Here is a 23366-nt window from a genome sequence, read left to right as displayed (position 1 = left end):
CCTGAGCTAAGCCTCAAATGGTATTAAAAATAAATAAATAAATAAATGAGCATCTATGTACAGTACAACAAAATAACAATTGGCTAATTTACGTAGCACAATCTGTTAGCTTAAATGCTATAAAATACTTTTTTTTTTTTTTTTTTAACAATGCTCTTCACAAATCGTTCAAACAAAAAAAACCACACAAAAACACAAACACAAAAAAGTTCTAAATATACAAATGAACTAAATTATGAATGCATAAAAAAACATTACGTCAAACAAAAACTTACCATATTGTTGGTCTTAAAAGGGAGCAGCTGGAGTCAGCCATGTTAAATGAATTTTGTCCTATTCACTGTTGCCACTAGAGTGCAGGTTATCCACCCAAATCAATAAAACTAAATGCCAACACTTTCAAAACAAACCATTACAACGCCACTCTTTTTTTCCCTAAAGCAATTTTGCGCTCCTTCTACCATATGGCACCCTAGGCAACTGCCTAACTCGCCTATGCCAAGGGCTGGTTCTGCTCTCCCCAGTCTCACTTTTTGTTGACTTTTAGTTACGTCTTGTGAATTTTAGGGCATTGGTAACTAGGGCTGCAGCTATCGATTATTTTAGTAGTCGATTAATTGATGAAATAGCTAGTTCGTATAATCGATAAGTAACTTTAAAAAGATTAAATACCTGAGCTGAGCCTCAAACGGTATAAAAAAAATAAAGTCCAACCAAAGAACAATTGGCTAACTTACTTAGCAAAAGTCCACTAGCTTAAATGCTATAAAATGCTGACGTCTTTTTTCAAAAAAAAATTCTTATAATGCTCTTAACAAATGTTTCAAACACATGTTCCCTCAAAAAAAGCTAAATATACCTATAAACTAAATTCCGAATGCATTTAAAAAACATAAGCTAAGTTTTTGTTTGAGCTAATGTCAGTCTCAACAGGGAGCAGCTGGATTCACTCATGTTAAATGAGTCATGTCATATTCACTGTTGCCACTAGAAGACAGTGCATCCACCCAAATCAATAAAACAAAATGTAAACACTTTCAAAACAAACCATTACAACGCAACTCTAATTAAACGAATTCTTGAAGCAGCAAAATTTGATTCGTAGCTTTTAATTTTTTTTTTTTTTTTGCTCGAGCTAATCGATTAATCATTGCATCACTACTATTTGGTTTGTTGTTATGTGATAATGTTTTGTTCTGAAACCGTAAGTTTGAATGAACTGTGATTTAATCACCTTGCCATTATTTGTCACTCTTTGTCAAGTGAATCTGCTTACATGCTGTAAGAGCAAACTCTTCCTCCCTGCCTGGTGAGGGCGACAAAATAACGGGGCTATTCTGATCCAAATCGGATTTTTTTTTTTTATCTTGGAATTTATTTTTCCCAAAATAATTTGGCGTCCCCTCTACTAGATGGTGCCCTAGGCAACCGCCTAGCTTCCCTATGCCCAGGGCTGGCTCTGCTTTCCCCAGTCTCACTTTTTTTTAGACTTTTAGTAAGTTCCTGGTAATTTTGGTGCATTGGTAACTCATCAGCTACCGTTGATGGCGCTAGACACCCTTCCACTTCAAATGGATTGGACCTTTACTAGGGATTAACTCATTTGAAGAGATTTAATTTATTTTTTAAGAGCCGCACAATTGAACAAATGAATTGAACGTCCCTGACCGTCAATGGCAGCGAAACCCGTTTGAAAGCATTTTTCTTATCTACACGTGTGATTTCCCCTCTGGAACACACTCCTGGTGTATTTCTCAGCTCCGCCCAGCTCACTAATCCAATCAATCGCGCGACATCATAGCACGCCACGTGAATATCTTGCCCGAGCCTCTTCTGAAGTCGCCCTAGAAAGCTGGCGAGTCGCTAGGGGGTTGCCGGATAAAAGCGGCGTGAAGGATACTGAATAATTCATGTGAATTAATTATCCCGCTGTTTTTCTGTGGTGCATTTTGATGACACGGGGTTCACAACAAAGCGGGAAGTGAAGAGAGTAAGAGGATGAAGCTGAGTAAGGCTGCGTAAGCGCGCACCTTCTAACCTTCCCCCCTTGAGAGTTTAATCTGACTCTCAGAGGTCAGCGCTCAAGGTTTTGCGAATACTGACTGAGTGGTGCTATTTTGACTGGTTCAAATGCAAAAATGTTGTGTCAGGATGCTTGGCTCTGCTTATCAGTTCGGTTTAAATGAAGTGGATGTTTATCGTCATCACTGACAGGCACTGAGTTAGTTTTGGGTCACTTCTTGTTGTTTTTGGGGCATTTCTTTTAAATTTTTGGGCATTGCCATGGATTTGTAGTCATTACCTCTAGTTGTTGGTGAATTCCTATGTCACTTACTATTGACTTTTGAGGCTCCCCGGGTACGTGTTCATTTGGGCGCATTCCAAGGTCACTTTCTGTTGATTTTGGCACATTTTAGGGTCACTTCCAATTGATTTTGAGGCCTTCCAAGGTCATTACATGTTTATTTTTGCGCATTCCCAGGTCCCTTCATGTTGATTTGGGGCATTCCCAGGTCACGTCATGTTGATTTGGGGCATTACCAGGTCACTTCCTGTTAATTATGGGGCATTTCAGGGTCACTTCCTATTGACTTTGAGGCCTTCCCAGGTCACTACATGTTCATTTTGGCGAATTCCCAGGTCACTTCCTATTTATTTGGGGCATTTAATGGTCGCTTCTTATTGACTTTTAGGCCTTCCCATGTCACCACTACATGTTCATTGTTGTGCATTCCTTCCTGTTGATTTGGAGCATTCCCAGGTCACTTCCTATTGAATATGGGGCCTCCCCAGTTGACTTGTTATTGAATTTGGGGCCTCCCCAGTTGACTTGTTATTGAATTTGGGGCCTCCCCAGGTCACTTCCTATTGATTTGAGGCCTCCCCAGGTCACTTCCTATTGAATTTGGGGCATTCCCAGGTCATTTCCTATTCGTCACGGGCATTCCCAGGTCACTTTTTATTGATTTTGAGGCCTCCCCAGGTCACTTCCTATTGGATTTGGGGCAGTCCCAGGACCAGAGGTTGAGCTAGACTTTTTCGTTGTCTGTCATTTTGACTGACAGGGTCATAAAAATCCGGTCATAATCTATTTTTACCTGTCACTTAAATTTTTTAAATGATGATAATGACATTGTGGTGACCCTTTGTTTGGCATAATTCACCTTCCGTACTTGTGTGTCCATTTGGCCGAGCGCGTTACCGGCTACGACACAGTCACGTGACAGAGACACTGAAGAGCCGCTTGCGTTCCGGCTTGAATAAAGAGTTCACAGTGAGCAGCAGAGCTACAGCGGCTGGACACAGCAATTCGAGCTAACGAGACTCTTAACATTGCATACCGCTTCAACATATTCAATAGTATTTAGTTTTCATTCATTTTAAATTAATATTCTGTCCGAACAAGCTTAACAGAGAATCCACACCGTGCCATCACACATCAAGCAGATGAATATGTAACTTTTTCTCTGCAGTGACAAAAACAGCTGACTGTGGCCCCAGTAGGTAGGCTACATATGGAACAATGAAATTAACAGTTCACCTGCTGTGGCCTGAACGGAGTCTTACACCTTCCTCCTGGTGCGCATGGACTTGAATTGCTTGCCCGATTGTGCAGTCCCTGTTTTTTCACCTCTTTTATCAACACCATCGTCGTTTTGGGGCTTTTTGAACAATCTTCGGACACTCAGTTGCCTTGTCATTTTCCAGAGTAAGGCCAACGACGTCATGCATCAAGAAAGACAATAGCTAATTAATATGCTCACTCGCCACCCTGTGGTCTGGGGTGTGAATTGCAACCTGTCAAAATGACAGATGGACTTCAGTTTTTTCCGTCACCGTTTAAAAAAATCGGTCAACGACGGAAAATATTCGGTTAAAGCGACCCCTGCCCAGGACATTTCCAATTTATTTTGAGCATTCCCAGGTCACTTCTGACTGAATTTGGGGCATTCCCAGGTCACTTCCGACTAAATTCGGGGCATTCCAAGGTCACTTCTTATTGATTATGAGGCCTCCCCAGGTCACTTCTTATTGATTTTGGGACATTTCAGGGTCACTTCCTATTGACTTTCAGGCTTTCCCGTGTCACTACATGTTCATTTTAGTGCATTCCCAGGTCCCTTCCTGTTTATTTGGCGCATTCCCAGGTCACTTCTTATGGAATTTGAGGCATCCTCAGGTCACTTCCAATTGATTTTGAGGCCTGCCCAGGTCACTTCCAAATTGATTTGAGGCTCCCCAGGTCACTTCCTTTTGATTTTGGGCATTCCCAGGTCACTTTCTGTTGATTTTGAGGCCTACCCAGGTCACTTCCTATTGTTTTGGCGCATTCCCAGGTCACTTCCTATTAATTTGGCGCATTCCCAGGTCAATTCCTTTTAATTTGGCGTATGCCCAGGTCACTTCCTAATGATTTGAAGCCTCCCCAGTTCACTTCTTTTGATTTTGCCTCCCTAGGTCACTTCCTATTGATTTGGGGCATTTCGTTGGTACTTCTTATTGATTTTGAGGTCTGCCCAGGTCATTACCTATTGATTTGGGAATTTCCCAGGTCACTTCCTGTTGATTTTGAGGCTTTTCAGGGTCACTACATGTTAATTTTAGCACATTCCCAGGTCCCTTCCTGTTGAGTTAAGGGCATTTCAGGGTTACTTCTCATTGACTTTGAAATCTTCCCATGTCACTACATGCTCATTGTGGCACATTCCCAGGTCACTTCCCGTTCATTTTGGGGCGTTTCAGGGTTACTTGTAATTGATTTTGCTGCTTCCCCAGGTCACAACGTGTTCATTTTGGCGAATTCCTGGGTCACTTCCTGTTGATTTTGAGTGTCCTGTTGATGTCTGGTTTACATTGTTGATGTTTGAGTATTTCTGGTTTACAATACATCTTATTGATTTTGATAATTTCTTATTGATTTTAGGACATTACCAGGTAATTTCCCATTGATTTTGGCACATTTCAGGGTCACCTACTCTTTATTTTGAGTGTCCTGTTGATTTTGGGGCTTTTCAAGGTCATTTCTTGATAATTTTGAGTCGCTTCCTGGTCATTTCGTAGCGGTTTTGGCTCACTTCCTTCTGATTTTGGGGCATTTCAGGGCCACCAACTGTTCATTTTAAGTGTCCTGTTGATGTTGGAGCATTTATGGATCACATTTTATTGATTTTGGATCATTTCCTATTGGTTGTGGGGCATTTTAGAGCATTCCCAGATCACTTCCTGTTGATTTTGGGGCATTTCAGGGTCAACTACTGTTCATTTTGAGTGTCGTGTTTATATTGGAGCATTTACTGGTCACTTAAGAACACTTCCTATTCAATTTGGGGCATTACCTGGTCACTTCCTGTTGATTTTGGTGCATTTATAGAAGGGCTGGTGCCGATCAATCTGTTCCCTATTCATTCAAAATGTCTATTGCTGTCAATGGCACTGAAACATGATCATTGTCATCACATCAATGTCAGACATGCCAGTTAAAACAGATTGGGCGTCTATCACCGTCAGTGCAATCGAATAAGTCAATTATCTCTTATTCCTCTACAGGCCAACCTTTGCTTTGTGGACATTGATAGCCACCGCGTGGACGCCCCCGAAGGTCTCCCGACCTTTCCAGACCAAGCCGAGCTAGTCCGGGAACTAAGTGAGATCCTACAGCAAGGAGGCGCCCTCACCAGAGCCACCTCGGCCTCCTCTCAGATGGGCAGTTTAGTCCTGGAGGATCTCATGGAGGACAGAAGGAACGGGAACCTTGGAGGCGATGAACTGGAGGTCCTGGAGAGGTTGCAGGCTCTGGCTTGGAGGTGCAGCGGAGACCAGACTTCCAGCGAAGGGAAGACGCTGGGTTGTGTGTGGAAGGAGGAAGAAGAGGCTCTCGGTGTTGCTAAGACGAACATTCGGCTGAGGGAGGTGTTTGCCGGACGTTTCGCCGCCATCTTCGGGCGCTACGAGGAATTTGTCATCCACAGCGCGCACGATTTGGATTCCTGGATGAGCAACAGAGAGGGAACGCTCAGCTTTGACAAGGTACACCGAACAGCAATACACTTGACACAAAACAACTGGTGTTCAAACGTCCACGTAGTCAATATGTAAATTTAGTAGATTAAATTAGCCTAATTTGTCAAACAAAAATCCGCTATCTTAAATGCTACGAACGCTAATGTATTTACAATTCTCATTGCAAATCGCTCACACGTAACTTCACAAATTGCAGCTGTAAACTTAATTACAAATGTATACACAAACTTATATTAGCTGAAACAACTTACAGATTTATGTGGGCCAAACCAAAGCGCAGCTATCCCTTATCCATGACAGACGCGTGAGTCTACTACTCCTTCATACAAGGCAACAGTTCAGCCAGACTCAACGCTGCTACCAGAAGGCAGTGTTTCCTCCATCATTAAACAAAATACAATACTTTTGGACTTTTTGGATAGTTATTTCATAACCTATTGACATGACACGGGAAACGGGGCCGAACCGTAGGGGGCCTATTTTCAAAAGATTTCAAAATTCAAATATTTTAAAAACCAAAGCTGTTACTGACCTAAAACCAAAACGGGCATATATGAGTGTCCATGAGCAGCAACATCAAAAAATTCAAAGCCGTTCCCTTATAAAATCCTGATTATTTTTTATATATGTATAACAAAACTTAAAATGGCTATAAAATTATCAGATTTTACACTAGATACACAAAAATCACCAAATGCCAAGATAATCACCTATATTCTCAGGATCAATTGCAATATTTAACATTTCATATAGGTTTTTGCCCAAAATGCCAACTTCATTTTTTTTCAACAGCGAATCAATTACTCAATTTTCACATCAGAAACTTAATACTTGAGGAAAACATGCAGAATCAATGATAAATAATTTATAGATAGATTATTAATAAATTCTATATGCAATCACAACTTATTATAGAAGAGAATAGCCCTTTATTGTCATTATACAGTTGTATAGTTAGTTATATAGTTGTAGTAAATGAAGCTAGCGGCCGCCTAATGTAAACAGAGCTTTTAACGTGAAAATTCTTGTGAATAAATGCTTAAATCCCCGAATTCTTCATAGATATGGACGTAAAACAGTCTCGATTCATGGTTAAAAGTAAAGATGTCCCGATCACGTCATTTTCAAAGTATGGGAATCGGCAAAAAAATATCGGACATGCCTTTTTTTTAATATATATATATATATATATATATTTATATATATATTTTTTTTTAATTAAATCGTTTTCTAATTGTATTTAACGTTACAGACAAAATGTCTTACACTCATCCAGTCTTTAGTTTTGGCTTAAAGTAGGGCTATCAAATTTATCGCGTTAACGGCAGTAATTAATTTTTTCAAATTAATCACGTTAAAATATTTCACGCAATTAATGCATGCGCTGCACGACCCACTCACGCATTGTCGCGTTCAATCTATAATGGTGCTGATTTACCTATATATAGAGCTAAAAGGCAATGTAAAATGAGTAGAGTGAATTTTGGCAGTCTTTGGAGCCTCTTTTTAAATGGCTAAAGCCTTTAAATCCCTCTCTCAACAATTAGAAATATCGTGGGAAGCAATGTGGGGAAGAACGGTAGTGGTTGATCTTTTCCTTAACACCCTATGTTATTTCCCAACGCAGAGAAGATAAATCAATTGGTGCCACTACGCACAGTCATGGTTGCACTTCCCATCAGGCATTTGAGCAGAACAGTTAAATGGCTACAGTATCATTTACTGACAGCTCAACAAATACACTAGATGGCAATATTTAGTCACAATATACAAAGTCACATGTATCCTTTAAGAATTACAAGTCTTTTTATCCGTGGATCCCTCTCACAGAAAGAATGTTAATAATGTAACTGCCATCTTGAGGATTTATTGTCATAATAAACAAATACAGTACTTATGTTCTTTCAAATACAGTACTTATGTACTTTATGTTGGATATATATATTCGTCCGAGTTTTATTCATTTTTTTCTTAATGCTTTGCCAAAATGTATATGATTGGGAAAAATGATCGGGAATGATTGGAATTGAATTGGGACCAAAAAGAAAGCAATCGGATCGGGAAATATCGGGATCGGCAGATACTCAAACTAAAACGATCGGGATCGGATCGGGAGCAAAAAAAACATGATCGGAACAACCCTAGTTAAAAGCAAAGAAACTGCGCGGTTAGCGTTAATTTTACGTAAATATGTTGAAATACAATGCTACTCTGTTAGCGAAAGGAAAATGAGTGACTTCCGGCTTCGGTCTTGCATTAAGGAGGAGGGCGCTGTGACGTGTACGGTAGAAGACGTCCTCTTCACGCTACAGTGTACTGTTGTGTATGAGGACGAAGGATTCAGCTGATTTTGCGGATTAATACGTTTATTTTTCGCATCACGCCAGCCAAACGGCTGCAGAAAAATCATTCTGTATGAGGGAGAGGCGTATGCGCCTTTTTGGAGTTTCAAAAGGTTCCCATTCACCGTGGATATTTACTGTGGGACCATTGGACTTAAGAGGAAGTGAGTAAACATCTTGTTTTGTATTATGTCAAATACGAATACAGCGATTACAAAGTAAAGACTACAAACTTCCTTTAAATGAAGGACTACTTACGTTTGATCATTGATAGGCATGTAAAAAGCTCTCCTAATGCAGCACGTTAGCTGCGTTAGCTCCAGCCACCCTCCTCCGGGGAACGAACTGTAAATTGCTCTCCGCTGGGCGGTTTGCCGATCCGCTAAGACATTCGACAACCGGGTGGTCATGTCAAATAATCCAGGATAGCTATGTGTGATTTTCCGCTTTGAAGACTTTGAAATATCACTCGGTTCGGGTTAGCATGTCGGCTAGCTGTCACGACCTCTGGTTTGTTTACATTCTCCGAAGCCGGGGAAGGGAAATGACATATGTCCGATTTAGGTGTCATAAAATATCGTTCAGGAGGTGCGACAGTAAAGGTGAAGTCGACAGTTTTGACCATTATGGAGTAATTTTGCCATGTCGTCCTAAATAAATGCATTTTTATTATTTCATATTCCATTCAGCACAAGACTGTTATTTGTCATGACCATGCCATTTATTTAGCAATTGGGGAAAATACTTGGATAAAAAGAGTATCCTGTAAAAATATTGAAGTAAAGAGACAGAAACAATGACATTTTGCCGCTCTCTTCGTCGCGTTTTCCTCGTTGTGAATAGTTCCCCCTCAACGGGCTGACTGGTCCTTCTCAAGCCATTTATATAGCTATTGGGGAAAAATACTTGGGTAAAAAGAATATCCTGTAAAAATATTGGAGTAGAGTGACTGAAACAATGACATTTTGCGGCTTTCTTCATCGCGTTTTCCTCGTTCTGAATAATTTCCCCTCAATGGGCTGAATAGTAAAATCGATGAGCCAAGTCTACCGCTGACGTCATCCACCTGTTGGGGACGCTAAAGCCCTATAATGGTAGGCGTGGCTAACCGGCAGATTAAAAGACTAATTTCTCGTCATCTGTGCTTTGCTAAATTGTTGTATATAGTCGAATCGTCTCAAAATATGATTCTAATTCACATAATAATGACATTTTAGACTTTTTTTCTCGTGTCATATGCTCTTTAAATGGCTACACACGTCATTTTTAAAATGCGAAAAAATATATCATATTAAGGCTTAAAACACTTGATGTATTCCAGGGTGCCTTCCTGGCAGCTCAGCCCGAGACCCATTTGCACTTCCTGTCCCGCTTCCTGGAGACGTCCATGTTTTCCTCTTTCGCCGACGGCAAGGTGATTTCACGCTGGGCCGAGCGCGAGCCGCTGCAGCAGCTCTTTGACAGTCGACTGGAAAGGGAGCGACTCTACGACACGGAACGAGCAGACTCTCCTGCCGGTCGCTACAGGAAATGCGCCACGATATTTGAGTCAGGTACGCATACAAGTGTTGGAATGAATTCACCACTAGTAGACGTCAGTGGCGGCCAATGCCAGGCGATGAGTTCATTTTAGGGCATTTCATGTCATATCTTGTTGATTTTTAGTCACTTCCTTTTCCTTTTGGGGCATTTACAGGTCTCTTTCGATTGATTTTGGGTTACTGAAAAGGAAGTGACTGAAGAATATCCCCAATTCAATTGGAAGTAATTCAAAATTGATAGGAAGTAACCTGTAAATGTAAATTTGTGTTTGTCCCGTACCATCGTGGGACGAATACAAATACTGTTACTCTTATTCAAAACGTTTGCTGTCACAATTGTCGGAAAACTTTTAGACTAAAACCTTTGAATTTTTGCAGATGAAATCATATTGATTATTCGTCGACTAAAACTAGTCGAAAACCGATTGAGTATTCATTAGGTCTGCAGCTATCGATTATTTTATTAATCAAATGATCAACTAGAATAATTGAGTAATCGGATTAGTAACATTTGATGCGCTGGACAATTAATTTTAGGAGGTATAGAACAAAGGCTTGCACTTTCAGAAGACCATTAAATGCGAATACAAAATAAAATTCCCAAGTGTTTCTTCAAACTATGCAGAATTGCACTTTCATTTATAAATGAATTCCGAGCTTAGCCTCAAATGGTGTAAAATATATATATATATATATATAAGTAAATTAAATGAGGATATAAGTACAACAACAGAACAATTAGCTAACTTGCATAACAAAAGTACGCTAGCTTAAATGCTATAAAATTCAAACTTTTTTTACAGTGCTCTTAACAAATCGTTCAGACACATACAGTCATGTGAAATAATTAGGACACCACATGTAATATTCAGTACTTTATTAAGAAATATTCACATATCAATGTCTGATCTTGTTTTTCTTTATCTCTGAAAAAGAAAGTGATTTAATTGCAGGTAAACAACAAAAATGAACATTGTTTTACACATTAAACCAAATATATCAACAAAAATACATATTCTGAGGAAAATGTTAGGACACCCTTCCACCTAATAGCTAGCGTTACCCCCTTTGGCTGAAATAACATCAGTGAGATGCTTTTTGTCGCTATCAACCAGTCTTTGACATCAATCTGAAGAAAGTTTGCCCCAGTATTCAACGCAGAATACATTCAGCTTTGAGATGTTTGAGGGGTTTCTTGCATGTACAGCCCTTTTCAAGTCACCCCACAGCATCTCAATTGGATTAAGATCTGGTCTTTGACTCGGCCATTTCTTCCTTTTCCACGTCCTTGGTAGATTTTCTGGTAATTTTTGGATCATTGTCATGTTGCAGGGTCCAGTTTCGCCTCAGCTTGAACATTTTCACAGATGATCTCACATGTTCCTCGAGCACCCTATGATACATGATAGAATTCATTATGATGGTGAGCTGGCCAGGTCCTGCTGAAGCAAAGCCTCCCCAAACCATGACACTTTCACCTCCATGTTTCACAGTTGGTATGCAGTTCAATTCCTGGAATGCTGTTTTGGGTTTACGCCAAACAATTCCTCTGTTCTGGTGTTCAGATAATTTAATTTTAGATTCATTTGTACAAAGAACATTATTACAGAAGTCCTGGTCTTTGTCTACATTCACTCTTGCAAACTTCAGTCTGGCCTTCATGTTCTTCTTAGAGAGCAAAGGCTTCCTCCTTGCACACCTCCCATGAAGGTTAAACTTGTGAAATCTGTTTCTGATTGTAGAGGCATGCACTTTCACATCAACAGTAGCAAGAGCCTGCTGTAGGTCCCGTGGGTTTTTAGAGACTTCTTTTAGCATCTTGCGGTCTGCTCTCAGGGTGGACGGCCAGACCTGGGCATTTTGGCAGTTGTTTTGAATGTCCTCCACTTGTAGACTATTTTCCAGACAGTGCAATGGCTGATTTTGTATTCTTTTGAGATCTTCTGAAATCCCTTACGTGACTCATAAGCATCTACAATCTTCTTTCTGAAGGCCTCAGACAGCTCCTTTAAACTCACCATGGTGTTTTCTCTCACATCAATAGTCAGGGGCACTCCAAACTAAATGTGAGGTTTAAATAAGGCAAGCCTCCTTAAAAAACACTGGGTAATTACATTCTAATCATGTGCACCTGATGTGATACATCTGTGTGTGATTTTAGCCATTTGAAGTGGGATTGAAGGTGGGGGTGTCCTAATTTATTCCTCAACAGAAATTGCATTTATGTAAAATGACATTTCACAGAAAGTTATAAGAAAATAATTTTTCCAGTTTTAATTGTTTAGTTCTATTTCTTGAATCTCTCAAGATTGTCATGTGACCATTGACCAAATATGTTAGGAAACACACAGGCTTCCATAGCGTGTCCTAATTTTTTCACATGACTCTATGATGATACATGATTCCCACAAAAAAAAAAACGGCTAAATATGCCTATATAAAATAAATAACAAATGTATATTAAAAAAAAAACATTAGTTCAAAAAAAAAAAAACTTGCCTGATGTCGGTCTTAACAGGGAGCAGCTGGATTCAACCATGTTAAGTGACTTATGTCATATTCACTGTTGCCACTAGAGGGCAGTATATCCACCCAAATCAATAAAACTAAATGCAAACACTTTCAAACAAACCATTATAATGCCACTCTAAACGAATCCTCGAAGTTTTTTTTCTAATTGAATTATGAGTTTATCGATTAATCGTTGCAACACTAGTATTCATCGACAAAAATCAGATGAAGACTAACTCATTTTGAAATGACTAAAATATGAACAAGACTGAGAAGTGTTTAAGATGAAAATGAACACTCCAGATGTCATCCAATGTCATCCGTGTTTATATGCCGATTCTTTTGCTCGATTGTGCGTGAGGACATCAGAATGAATAAAACATTTCTACTATGAACATCAAAGTCAATTAACATAAAAGGCAATGCAAGTGGGTTTTTTGAGTCGTCTGCTAGTGGGGGCGGGGCGGGGTGCCTGCGGATGGAAGGGTATTAAAGACTGGGGGTGCAGATGGAAAAGAATGTGGTGGGGGATGAGACATGTTTTTGTATTCATTTCTCCAACCTGGTCCTCATTTAGTCTTTTTTTCGCCGCAAATTTAGCTTCGTTCCACTGGATTTAGAAATTAGGGCTACCATTATTTTGATAGTTGATTAACCCTTTACACTTACACTTGTGAAATTAGGGGTTGATTTTTGTATGAGTAATTAGAAAACTAAAAAAACTGTTCAAATTTGCCTTGGTGCACATGTTTTTATCCATCATCAGTCAGCAAAGGATTATGTCATGAACCTTTATCCATTTTACATTTTTGAAAGGGTCATAACCAGCTAAAGTTGAAGAATTTCAAATGCCAAATATGGAAAATCACACACATTGCTTAATTACTTGCTTAAACTATAAATCTCACTAAGATTTGAACAACTAATTATAAAAATTTAACATCTTAGCTTAAATTTGACATATTAACATCGAGGTTGAGCAAACGAGCACGGAGTCATTTACATTCCAATAGGGCTGTCAAAATTATTGCGTTAACGGGCGGTAATTAATTTTTTAAATTAATCACGTTAAAATATTTGACGCAATTAACGCACATGCCCCGCTCAAACAGATTAAAATGACAGTACAGTGCAATGCCAACTTGTTACCTGTGTTTTTTGGAGTTTTGTCGCCCTCTGCTGGCGCTTGGGTGCGGCTGATTTTATGGGCTTTAGCACCCATGAGCATTGTGTAATTATTGACATCAACAATGGCGGGCTACTAGTTTATTTTTTGATTGAAAATTTTACAAATTTTAATAAAACGAAAATATTAAGAGGGGTTTTAATATAAAATTTCTATAACTTGTACTAACATTTATCTTTTTAGAACTACAAGTCTTTCTATCCATGGATCGCTTTAAGAGAATGTTAATAATGTTAATGCTATCTTGTTGATTTATTGTTATAATAAACAAATACAGTATGTTGAATGTATATATTTGTCTTGTGTCTTATCTTTCCATTCCAACAATAATATACAGAAAAATATGGCATATTTTATAGATGGTTTGAATTGCGATTAATTACGATTAATTAATTTTTAAGCTGTAATTAACTCGATTAAACATTTCAATTTTAAAGTTTGACAGCCCTACATTCCAAAAATGGCACTTTTTGATCATATTTTGTAAACAATACACATTATTGTCATGAAACGTTAAAAAAACATTTTCTATTTATTTCAATGAAATGAAACTTCCTCTTTTACATCTGGGAGGGATCATGACAAATGACGATATTTTTTCCATTTTTTTACCTTCTTGGAGGGGATCAATTCCATTGTTGATCAAATCCTCTTCCACTGAATCCATGTCCCCGCTTTCATCTTCAGACTCATTCACTGCTTAATTCACTGCTTCTACTCTCCTACTAAGGGCCGGATGCTCTTCTACTGGTGTTCTACACCTTTTCTACCCCTGCCTTGTCGTTGTGATGCCATATTTCCAATATAATTGCGATCAAAATGGATTATTCCATCATAGAGAGGACATAAAACTTAGCTAAGGACCAGATGCTCTTCTACTGGTGTTCTACACCTTTTGTACCCCTGCCTTGTCATTGCAATACCATTTTGTCGATGTAATTGTGAGAAAAATGGATTATTCCGGCAAAGACCTAATATGAAACATCGCGGATGCAAGATGGCAGCCACTGACGCGAAGGTCAACTCACTAACTTCAAGTCGGTTCAGAAAAACTCATTTAGTGCCCATGCGACAGTGCAGCCATCTGGTGTTGAATGAAAGAGCTACGATACTGGCCAAAAATGTCTTTATAACGAGTACAACAGACGCGATGGCCCACAGAAATCAAAGGGACGCCGGTTTCCCCGATTGTACAGCCCAGAGTGTAAAGGATTAATCAACAATTATATTATTGCCATTTGTCGACAAATTAGTACACATATAGATCATGTGACTTACTGTTATATAACTCTGGACATTTTAGGTAAAATGTGTTAATTGGCATCTGAAATTGTGCTGAAATGGTTGGATTGTGACCCATTTTTTTTCTATTTACCTGTCCTGTTGAGCTGCTCAGACACAGAGAATATGAATCTGAGTGTCCTTATGATCTGAACAGTTTTAATGTATCACATGGGAGTTTGATATGCCATTATGGTTGTTCAAAATGTTTCATTTATTAGGAGAAAGCAGCGAACAGGATTGGGTTATGGGGGGGACAGAAGTGAAGGACACAGACAGAAGAGAAGAACAAACCAACAAAAAATACATTATACATCCTGAAGGAATTTGATTTTTTAACCAGATTGTCGGAATCACGCCAGCCGAACCACCGGTCCCTCGCTGGCGCAGCTCTAACGACCCGGGCCGTCGCAAACCCGACAACCCGACCAAAAGGCCAAACTCCGCGCGTTCACCTTAGTCTTAACCTCTTGTACTAACTTCATTTTGAAAGCTGAAAAAAGGCTTCGAAACACAAGTTGACAATTTATTCAGGTCGGCAGCGATCAAACAGCAAGGCGAAAAGGCAACAGACCCAGGCGAGGATGCAGACTCGTTCCAGGGTCACCATATTACAAGTCAACAAAAGGTTCTCGAGAAAAAAATGACAACGATTAGTTAAACATTGTCTTTTTGAAGGCTCTCGCGGTGCTGGCCGTGGGAGGAAGAGGGGTGTGTTAGGGTCTTCTTCTGTTGCGGATAGTGGTGCAACGATTAATTGATTAACTCGAGTATTCGATTAGAAAATAATATTCAAATTAAATTTTATTGCTTCGAGTATTCGTTTAATTAAAGTGGCGTTGTAATGGTTTATTCTGAAAGTGTTTGCATTTAGATTTATTGATTAGGGCGGATACACTGCCCTCTGGTCTGCCTCATTTCACATGGCTGATTCCAACTGCTCCCTGTTAAGACCAACATAAGCTCAGTTTTTGTTTGAGGTAATGTTTTTTAATGCATTCATAATTTAGTTTTGAACGATTTTTTAAAGAGCATTGTAAAAAGAAAAATGTTAGCATTTAAGCTAACGGACTTTTGCCATGTAAGTTAGCCAATTGTTCTTTTGTTGTCCATAGAGCCTCATTTTTTTAATTTACCATTTGAGGCTCAGCTCAGGTATTTTATTTTTTTCATGTTCCTTATCCGATTACTCAATTATTCGAACTAACTAGTTCATCGATTAATCGACCACTAAAATAATCGATAGCCGCAGCCCTAGTTGCAGATTTGGGCGGTCAAGTTTGTGTGTCACCGTTGCTGGGTCATGGTTAATAAGGCAACTTAAGTGGGAGGTTCGGCGCGCCTTAACGTCTGTGAGGCGCCGAGCTATCAAACTTAGAGTTGTTTTTGTTTTTGGGTGTTGTGGTAGTATAGAACGTCCCGCCATTTGTTCTGGACGGTCCTGAAGAGCTGATTGCGGGATTTGGTGTTGCAGACGTGGGCTTGCAGATGTCTTGCTTATCACCTGGTAGTCAGCATCAATCTTGAGCAGTCAGCTGCATGACGCACGCGTTGAGCTTCCGTGGTCAGGAGGTGTCATGTATCTCTTGTGCCCTATGTCAAATATATTCTGCTTGTTTTCCTTAAACAATTATATAAATCTTATTTCTTTTTAGGGCTGTCAAACGATTAAAAATTTTAATCGAGTTAATTACAGCTTAAAAATTAATTGATCGTAATTAATCGCAATTAATCGCAATTCAAACCATCTATAAAATATGCCATATTTTTCTGTGAATTATATATATATTCTGTAAAATAAATTGTTGGAATGGAAAGATAAGACACAAGATTGATATATACATTCAACATACGGTACATAAGGACTGTAGTGGGCATTTCACTCTACTGTCATTTAAATCTGTCTATGCTGTCCTCACGCCGAAGCGTCTACTTTTTCCAAAGCTAGACTGCTAGTGAACGACGCCTTAATAATCAGACTTCTTCCTTTTTCATCTGATTAATAAAATGGCCTCAAACCACTGTCCTCTTTAGACCGTCGTAAAGCTACAAAAAAAAAAGTACACAAGCATTGCATTAGCAACAACGTTAGCTTAGCACGCTATACAGGTCAACTAAACATAAACAAAAAGCGTCTCATACAAAAAATATAACATTTCGCTTATTAACATAATATGTACATTCTTTACAACAACCATACTTGAGGACAAATCTTGTCCAAGGATCACATAAGCACAACAGAGACGTCGTGCAGCCATATAGAACTGGCAAAAAAAAAGTAAACCATGTCGCAAAGCGACCACAAGAGTTCGCTGTTAGACAGCATAAAAAGCCTTGCTGTAAACCTTACCAAAAGGCAGTATACTGTCTGAATGGGACATGTGCGTTAATTGCGTCAAATATTTTTGACGTGATTAATTTAAAAAATTAATTACCACGCGTTAACGCGTTAATTTTGACAGCCCTATTTATTTTATATTGGATACCTTAGAGTAATTCAAACAAATTAAGTGTGTTAGAGTAATGCAAACAGTCGAACGGTAAATACGAGAAAAGATACCATTCCGTTCAATGCCTATGCTACCTCTGAACATAGTGGTGCTATCGTTGGCTAATTATCTCTAATTATCTTGGACACCATGTGGTGGGCCTGACAGCCGAGGAGAAAGAAGAGGGAAGGAGAGTCAAAAGGAAATGTGATTAGGTGGGGTGGAGCGTACACAATTCAGCACTGTGAGGTGGAGAGCCAATTTTATGTAAATCACATGTATGTGTGGATATGTTGACATCCTATTCTATGCTACTTGATCGGTAATCCTGGCATCAAATTTGACGGCAGTCAAATTTCCCAGTTAAAATGGATTGGACATCCATCGCCTTCAATGACGCTAATACATTATCACTCACTGCCATTTATTTCTTTGCAAAAATTGAGACTAAATACAGTATAACATGTATTATATGCTGTCTGTGTGTGCAGCTCAGGCCATTGAACGCAGGCTGCTGAAGGCCGACCACACCGCCATCCACCCGCACCTCCTGGACATGAAGATCGGCCAAGGTCGCCACCAGCCGGGCTACTTCCCCAAACTGCAGGCTGATGTTCTCGCGCACTCGCAGAGCACCAACAAGTGAGTCTTTTCATCCGAGTTGGCAGTCGGCGCAAAAGATAAACGCCGATAATACATAGTTTGCTTGCTGTAGTTTGCTTTCGAGGCGCTAGTCCAAATGGACCTCGCAAATTAGCTTGATTGTCTTTTTGTCGCTTGTAAATGGACCGCTTTTATATTGCGCCTGGCTCGCTCCAGTGTACCCGTATATCTTTTTGCCTCACTGGAACCGTGATTCACTGTCAAGTCGTAAAGTGAACGATTCATTCACACGTGGCAGGAGCTGTTTTATGTTCTGTGTCTTAAAAGACACGGAGCGGGACGCTGAACGTGACGACAAGTGCTTTTTGTTATCCGGGACGAGCTGAACTTAGTTTTTTATGAAAGTTTAGTGTTAAAAAAAACGACACTACATTAAGGATAGTGATTCTAGCAGTGAATTTAACTTACGTTTACTTTGACCTTACTTTTCAACAAGCAACATACTTTTTGAATAGGAACAATTTGGCACAGAGTGAGTAATATTTCAAATGAGAGGCTAGAAGTACTTTATTTCAAATATCATTTGAAATTTTCTGTCAAACTGAACAGCAAACAGCAATTAAGACATGTTTTTTTTAATCAACCATATAACTAACAGTCTTATATGACGTTTGGTAGCATAATGCTAGCTCTCAATGCATAATTCAATGGTAAGCTATCAAAACTAGCATTGAAGTTAAGGTAATCATCATAACCCTTGAAGTAATAGTACACTTATAGGCATATTATCCTTACCTTGTGTAAAAATTAATGTTACTATATTTAAAACTAATATTACGGCATTATCTTTAGTTTTTAAATACAAAGAGTGTGTGGGTAATTTTAGAAAAATGTTTTAATTGAACAGCCAATCAGCAATAACAGATGTTAATGTTGAATATCAGTAGTATTTTTGGTATTCATGTATTTTTTTTGTACTTCTATCATTTGAAATTTACGGTCAAACTAAATAGTAAAGAGAGATTTAGACAATTTGTTGTTGAATCAACCACATAACTGAGTCTTATATGAAGTTTTGCCAGTTTAATGCTAGATTTTAATGCATAATTTCATAGTTAGCTTTCAAACCTAGCTTCGTAGTTAAGGTTATCATCATAATCCTTGAAATAATAGTACACTTATAGGCATATTATCCTTATCTTGTGTAAATTTGCATAATTTCATAGTTAGGTTTCAAACCTAGCTTCGAAGTTAAGGTTATCATCATAATCCTTGAAGTAATAGTACACTAATAGGCATATTATCCTTATCTTGTCTGAAAAAAAATATATTACTTTATCTTAAACTAATATTATGGCATTATCTTCAGTTTTGAAATGCAAAGTGTGCGCGGGTAATTTTAGGAAAAAAAGGTGCTTCAAATGAACAGACAATCATAAATAACATGTTAATGTTAAATATTATTAGTAGGGCTGTCAAAATTATCGTGTTAACGGGCGTTAATTAATTTTTTTAAATTAATCACGTTAAAATATTTGACGCCATTAACGCAGATGCCCCCCTCAGAGAGATTTAAATGACAGTACAGTGAAACGCTCACTTTTTGTGTTTTATGGAGTTTTGCCGCCCTCTGCTGGCGCTTGGGTGCGACTGATTTTATAGGCTTCAGCACCCATAGCATTGTGTAAGTAATTATTGACATCAACAATGGCGGGCTACTAGTTTTTTTTTTTATTGAAAATTTTACAAATTTTATTAAAACGAAAACATTAAGAGGGGTTTTAATATAAAATTTCTATAACTTGTACTAACATTTTTCTTTTAAGAACTACAAGTTTTTCTAACCATGGATCGCTTTAACAGAATGTTAATAATGTTTATGCCATCTTGTTGATTTATTGTTATAATAAACAAATGCAGTCCTTATGTACCGTATGTTGAATGTATATATCCATCTTGTGTCTTATCTTTCCATTCCAACAATAATTTACAGAAAAATATGGCATACTTCATAGATGGTTTGAATTGCGATTAATTGCGATTAAATAGTTTTTAAGCTGTAATTAACTCGATTAAAAATTTTAATCGTTTGACAGCCCCTAATTATTAGTATTTGTTGTATTTATGTACGTACTTGTACTAATATCATTTGAAATTTACTGTCAAACGGAAAACGGATTTAAACAATTTTTGTCCGAGCCACCCACATAACTCAGTCTTATACGAAGTATTGCTAGCTCAATGCTAGCTCTCAATGCATAATTCTCTAGTAAGTTATCAAAACTAGCTTTGACGTCAAGGTAATCGCAACCCTTGAAGTAATAGAATAACGGCTTTATTTAGGCTTTATCTTCTCTGAAAAATAAACTAATGAACTACATCTACAAGTATGAAATACTAAAGTTTATGCGAAGAATTTTAGAGAAAAAAAGTGCTTTAATTGAGCAGACAATCAGCAATAACAGATCTGTTAATGTTATTATTGGTACTTGTTGAACTTATGTATTTGTACTATAACTATAAGAAACCTACTGTCAACTAAATAGCAGAGATTCAGACAATTTTTGTTCAAATCAACCACATAAGTAACAGTCCAAAGTTTTGCTAGCTTAACACTAGCTCTCAATGCTAGCTAACAAAACTAGCATTGAATTTAAGCCTTGAAGTAATAATGCATTTATTTTTACTCTTTGAAAACCTGCTCACATTAATGCATCTTCAGGTGTGAAATCAATCAATAAATCCCCATATTAAATCAAATACACCGTACGGACAAGATATCTCACACATTGGCTGCCATTGGCGGTGAGAGACGTCCAATTATGTGGCTTTTGTCATCTTTCTGCTGGGAATTGAAATGAGTTTTGAATAGGCCTCCACAATATATCGTTTGACCATTGCCATTGCAATATGTGCATGCGCAATAGTCCTATCGCAGGAAGTGCAATTTTTTTTTTTTTTTTTTTTTAAATTTTATTTATTTTTTGAACACGTACACTTTTGTTTTGCTTCATAAAAGCAGCAAGTGTACTGAGAAATGGCCTCCTGGATCCCTTTTATATAATTCAATCTTCATAATTCACAGATGCATCCCCTTAACCTGGTCTAAACTGTATTATATAAATACAATGTGGTCATGGTGAGTCAACCAAAGTCTTCCCAAACAAAGCTATTCAAGTCATCTGGTGAAAATTCTTCTCGTTTTAATATCGCAGTATATATCGCAAATCCCCAATTAGTAGCAATGTAAGTTTTTTTCCCAATATTGTTCAGCTCTAGTTTTGGATTAAACGTCTGGCGCACCCTCCCGCCAATTAGTTTATTACTAGTTGACTTGTCACCTCAATTGGATTGGACGTCTCGCGCCGTCATTCACAACCAATTAGTTAATACTCAAACTGTCAAATGCTACTTTATTGAATTGCACTTGTATTATACATCCCTGGTAATTTTTGGACGCTTGCAATTTCTTTCATGTCTGACTGTCTGATTGTTTACATCTTAGGCGGTCCAGTCGTGTCACAGCATCACGCAAATGCGACACCAGGAGGACGTCATCGGCAGCAGATCTCACGGGACTGGACGCAGAACAAAGACAGGTGAGTTGTTTGCCGATCAACAGAGCGCCTAAATGGACATCAACAGAAATAAAATACATTTAAGCCATCTGGTGCTCACCAGAAACAATCTGGTGAACATTAGCATTATATAGCATTTAAGCTAGTGGACTTTTGCTATGCAAGTTAGCCAATTGCAACAATTGGCTAACTTTTGTTGCAATAACGATAAGATTGTACAAAACAAAATATTTTTGGGATGTCATTTTTGGTTTGGTTTGTTCCACAGAAACACTCACTAGCAAGGAAGCACTTAAACCAGCTGAAGTTTCTGGACCTGTCTCCTCAAGTCATCGCTCAGATCCACAGGGATTTTGTTCAAGGGCTCCTGAGCGAGTGTCGATTGAAGGTGAGACCTTCTATTGAGGTCATTTCTACCTCCACTAGAATTTTTTGCGAACCATGAGGTCGATCGATTGTCTCCAATTCTGAATTGGTCTGACGCTTTTCAGTTTTCTGTGCTTCTGTAGACTAAACGTATGTTGATGGAGCGAATGGGAAAGGAGAGTGTAGAAGTGGGTCAGGGGGAAGCCAACATCACAGGTCTGCAAGAAAACACACTAATTCACGGTTTGTGCGACCTACTAGAAAGAACCTGGGGCCACGGGCTGCAAATGAAACAGGTCAGACATAATCACGCAACCTCAGTGATGCTAGCACACTCATACAGACACATCGTAGTCAATACAAATGTTTTGTAAACAGGGAAAGTCAGCTCTTTGGTCCCACCTGCTTCATTACCACGCCGCCCTGGAGAAGAAAGAGGTGCCGGCTGAGTCTCCAGGTAGGCGGGATTGGCTTGATATGTCCCTAAATGAGATGCAGTTTCTTATTTGTGTCCAATTTGTTCAGTGACAGAGCAAAGAGCATGTGATGATGGTGCTGTTCTCCCAAGAGGATCCTTGCTGCATGATATGAGGTGAGTAATGAGAACATTTCAGGATAGACCATAGACTTCACTAGGGCTGCAGCTTTCGAATATTTTAATAATCGAGTAATTCTATCGATTCATCGAGTAATCGGATAAAACTTTTTTTTTTTTTTAGGTGAAGAGCAATTATAAATATACATGAGAAAAACAGACAATTAATCCAATATTGAACCATTTTCAGTCAATCAATGTCTTTATTTTCGATGTACATTGTTGAAAACAGCCAACAATTGCATCTAAGATGTGACTAGAAAAACACTCAAAAAACTTCTAGATCTTATAAAAAAAAAAAAAAAAAACATATTTCTTACCTAAAAATGTAATTACGCTTGATAACACACATCACTTGAAAGCTACGTGCTTTTCCCACGTGTTTCAATTTAATTTCCATTTATGTCGAGCTATTTTGAAGTTCTTGTTAAGTTTTAAGTTAGTCTAAACTGTAAGTACTGATAGGATTTTGAGTTTTTGCAGTGTTCAAAATAAATGTATGATACCTGCTGTATTGGAGCACATTAGGGACCAGTGCTACTTGTGTTTTATTCAGCAATGACTACTGAGCTAAAACTGACAGTTAGCTTTATTATGTTTTAATTTTACACCCTCATCCCTCTACAGCGCTGTGTTTTTACGGATTAAATAAAGCCTGTATGTAAGACACGTTAGCCAGGCATCAACAGTGGTCATAATTAACACAAACCTAGCCCTCCGCAGGGCTAACGTTACGTGAGCGAGTGACAGTAACGTTAATCTTATTTATTAGCGCTGAGAAGTGTACTGCTTTAAGATGGCGGCTGTTTACTAACGCTAACCAGACGCGGCCGAGTCTGTCATTTCGCATCTC

At 38.5% G+C, this 23366-nt stretch overlaps 1 protein-coding gene across 1 annotated transcript in view; it reads left to right on the top strand.

The window, feature by feature from the left end:
- Window positions 1-23366, top strand: part of LOC130916156 (DENN domain-containing protein 5B-like) — a 66286-nt gene that overhangs the window by 22079 nt on the left and 20841 nt on the right. Inside the window, exons 5-12 of the mRNA XM_057836650.1 lie at window positions 5548-6027; window positions 9685-9916; window positions 17863-18013; window positions 21480-21573; window positions 21821-21940; window positions 22062-22214; window positions 22297-22375; window positions 22444-22510. Coding sequence (XP_057692633.1) covers window positions 5548-6027; window positions 9685-9916; window positions 17863-18013; window positions 21480-21573; window positions 21821-21940; window positions 22062-22214; window positions 22297-22375; window positions 22444-22510 — 1376 coding nt within the window. The remainder of the gene's footprint in view (window positions 1-5547; window positions 6028-9684; window positions 9917-17862; window positions 18014-21479; window positions 21574-21820; window positions 21941-22061; window positions 22215-22296; window positions 22376-22443; window positions 22511-23366) is intronic.

This window comes from Corythoichthys intestinalis, chromosome 5 (genome assembly GCF_030265065.1).
Source record: "Corythoichthys intestinalis isolate RoL2023-P3 chromosome 5, ASM3026506v1, whole genome shotgun sequence".
In the NCBI taxonomy this organism is placed as follows: domain Eukaryota; kingdom Metazoa; phylum Chordata; class Actinopteri; order Syngnathiformes; family Syngnathidae; genus Corythoichthys; species Corythoichthys intestinalis.
The sequence above is the reverse complement of the archived record's forward strand: the minus strand, read 5'-3'. Positions and strand labels throughout refer to the sequence as shown.